The 2890-nt window shown below is 41.0% G+C and overlaps 1 protein-coding gene across 3 annotated transcripts in view; it reads left to right on the top strand.

Annotated features, from left to right (window-relative positions):
- The window catches only part of LOC107084232 (sodium/potassium-transporting ATPase subunit alpha-1), a 49259-nt gene that overhangs the window by 33559 nt on the left and 12810 nt on the right, over positions 1-2890 (top strand). Inside the window, exons 2-3 of one of the 3 annotated variants that reach the window (XM_015373964.1) lie at positions 730-843; positions 1195-1254. The exons of the other annotated variants lie outside the window; for them this stretch is intronic. Of the exons in view, the coding sequence (XP_015229450.1) occupies positions 730-843; positions 1195-1254 (174 nt within the window). The remainder of the gene's footprint in view (positions 1-729; positions 844-1194; positions 1255-2890) is intronic. 3 annotated transcript variants of the gene reach the window in all.

Genomic DNA, 2890 nt, shown 5'->3' with positions numbered 1-2890 from the left:
CAAAAATCACAAATCAGAAATACTTTAGTGACTATAGGACCAGTTTGATGTAACACAATTTCAAACGATATATACATTTTGGGGGTCCCCGCTCCATCTCACCATCAGTTTGGGGGTCCTTGGCCTGGAAAACGTTGAAAATGCCTGATATTAAGTATAAATTAAATGAAAAGCTAAAAACTACCACAGTTATGATCCAAATACTGAAAAAAATTTCGTGTGGAAGGTGCAGACAAGTCTTTTTTTTAAAATGTTTTCATTGTCGTTACACTGTCACAAGTAGAGAGAAACAAAATGAACTCTCTTGCATTTAACCCATCCTCTTGGGGAGCAGTTGGCCGCCATTGTGTGGCGCCCGGAGAGCAGTGTGGGGTTAAGGGTCTTTGCTCAGGGACCCAGAGTGACAGTCCGTGGGAGTGGGACTTGAGCTCACAACCTAAGGATTCCAAACATAACTGGGCCACACTCCCCTTTTCTGGAGGCATTGCTCTGATCTCTCAGTAAAGGTGTTATTTTTTTTCTAAACAATTTTTTTTTCTATATAAATAATTACTTTCTGGAAAAGTAGCGTTCCTTCTATGTGGCAGCAAACAAACATGGGATCTCTGACCACCAGCTATAGGGCGACAGTGAGAAAGACGGGGTGTTTCTCTGTCAATTGTACAACACAGAGAAATCTCTTTATTTTATTTCTTCATATTTAACCCTACTTTTCTTTTGTGTGCTCAGGAAGGACGCGAGCAGTATGAGCTGGCTGCGACCTCGGAGCAGTGCAGCAAGAAGAAGGCAAAGGCGAAGAAGAAAGAAAAGGATATGGATGAACTGAAGAAGGAAGTGGACATGGTGAGGGTTTTTGTTTTTTTAATTCCCCTCGCTGCCTCAGGAGGCCTTCCTCTGATTGTTTAACGTCTCTCTGGGTTTGCTCCTCACATCCTCTCTACTTTCTCTTACAAATCTGATTGGAGAGAAAAGAAAGTTTCAAAGTGCTTCTTTTCCACCCATCACATCCTCTTAGTTTGCCGCTTGTTCCATTCGTCTCTTTCCGTCCTTTTAAAGCTCTAAATGTTATTATATGAGAGGTGCTTATGGGGGAACGAAAGGTCGGCTCACAACAGGCTGTAAATGTCACCGGCTTCGGCCATATTGGGTCCACACGTACGACCTGAACACTTTGTCTCTGTGCTCTTGTTGCAGGATGATCACAAGCTGAATCTGGACGAGCTCCAGCGCAAATATGCAACAGACCTCAACAATGTGAGTGAGAGCAATGAACATCACAGCTGCAGCGTCAGCATGGAAAAGTTGGAGCTGCGGCTTGTTGGATTGTTATTGTTACTGACATGGGAGGGAGGTTTAGCAGCTTGCTTTCTTTTTTAGTTTGACAGCTGAGATTCAAAGCATGTTTGTCTTTTTTTTTCCTGAAAAAAGCAAAATGTGCTTTTTAATCTTAAGTTCTCAACAAAAATAAAACAAAATACTTAAACCAAGTGGAAATGCAAAAAAAAAAAAAAAAAAAGAGAGAGAAATGCAAAATATCTAAATAAATGCTTGTATGGTTTTCTGTTTCAAAATGAGATTGCAAAAAAAAAAAAAAACAGTGTAGCTTTTTTTAAACCGTTGGATGTCCTTTTTTGTTTTAGCTAGTTAAAATCAGTTTAAAAAGTAACAGCAAACTCTGTTTTGGTAAGTAATAGTTAAAGCAGATGAGCTCTAAGCCTGTTTTAATGGCAAAAAGAAGCGAGCTTATACACTGAATCGCTGTAGAAGCTGAGCCCATAGCTATGTCTAGAAGAGAAACGGGGCTAAACTGAAAGAGATGAAGCTACTGTGAAAAGAAGAGAACAGAAAGTTTGGGGTTTTAATAACAAATACTACAGAATTGGAGAATAAAATAATTATGGAGACAGAGGGGAAGTGGTCCCTATGTCTTCCATCAGTCTAAGCCTATAGCAGCATATCTATAGAGATAGATCAGGGTACAGCTGAGCCGCTCTAACTATAAGCTTTATCAAAAAGGAACGTTTTAAGCCTACCTTTAAAAGTAGACAGTGTGGCTAAAACTGGTAGTTGGTTCCACAGGAGAGGAGCCTGACAACTCAAATATCGGTCTCCCATTCTCCTTTTACTTAAGACCTTAACTTTGGTTTGGTTTTAGAAGAACCATCTCTGGTGAAGAGAGATCTGAAAGCTGCTGCCATGTTTGTGTTGCTGTAAACTGCCAGTGAGTTATGGCAGTTTTGGGATAAATTATTTATGTGGGAGGAAGTGCAGCTGTAATGTTGTAATTAATGGTATTACGTAGGATTTTATCGAATTTTCCCCTCTCCACTTAAAAAAAAAAAAGCCCATTTGTCCTGGTGTTCGCTCTGTTTAAAAGTTGCTGTTCTCATAGCTTATACAAGCTTATTGTGCCCAAACGTTTGCCCTAATGCCTAAATCCCTCAATCACTATATAGAGCGGGGACCATATAGTGAATTTTATAGTCAAATTACCGTTCAGACAGTTGCCTGCACCATCTTTGTTATTAGTCGCCACTGTTAGATAGCGGCAGCATTTGGTGACATCGGGCCGCCTTGACAGCAAATCCCAGAATGCTGGGCGAGGACAGTTCTCCACGCACAGCATTTCTGGATACATCGGCCTCCTCTGAGGCCTTTCTTTTCTTCTTATACACTTTGTAGACACCTTTTCTCTTACGACCCTCTGCCATTTTCAAAGAACCGCGATGAGAAAGGTGAGCTTCAATGACTGTCTGAAATTAGCCTCGTGAGACCATCCTGATCTTGCGAGCTTTCAAGATTTCACTCGCAGATCAGTCTGGCTACTCTCCGTTAAAGAAAATTTGGAGCCGTTCACCAAACGAACGTCCAATCAGCGTTGGCTTTGAGG

Source organism: Cyprinodon variegatus, unplaced genomic scaffold (assembly GCF_000732505.1).
Source record: "Cyprinodon variegatus isolate N-32 unplaced genomic scaffold, C_variegatus-1.0 Scaffold95, whole genome shotgun sequence".
NCBI lineage: Eukaryota > Metazoa > Chordata > Actinopteri > Cyprinodontiformes > Cyprinodontidae > Cyprinodon > Cyprinodon variegatus.
The sequence above is the reverse complement of the archived record's forward strand: the minus strand, read 5'-3'. Positions and strand labels throughout refer to the sequence as shown.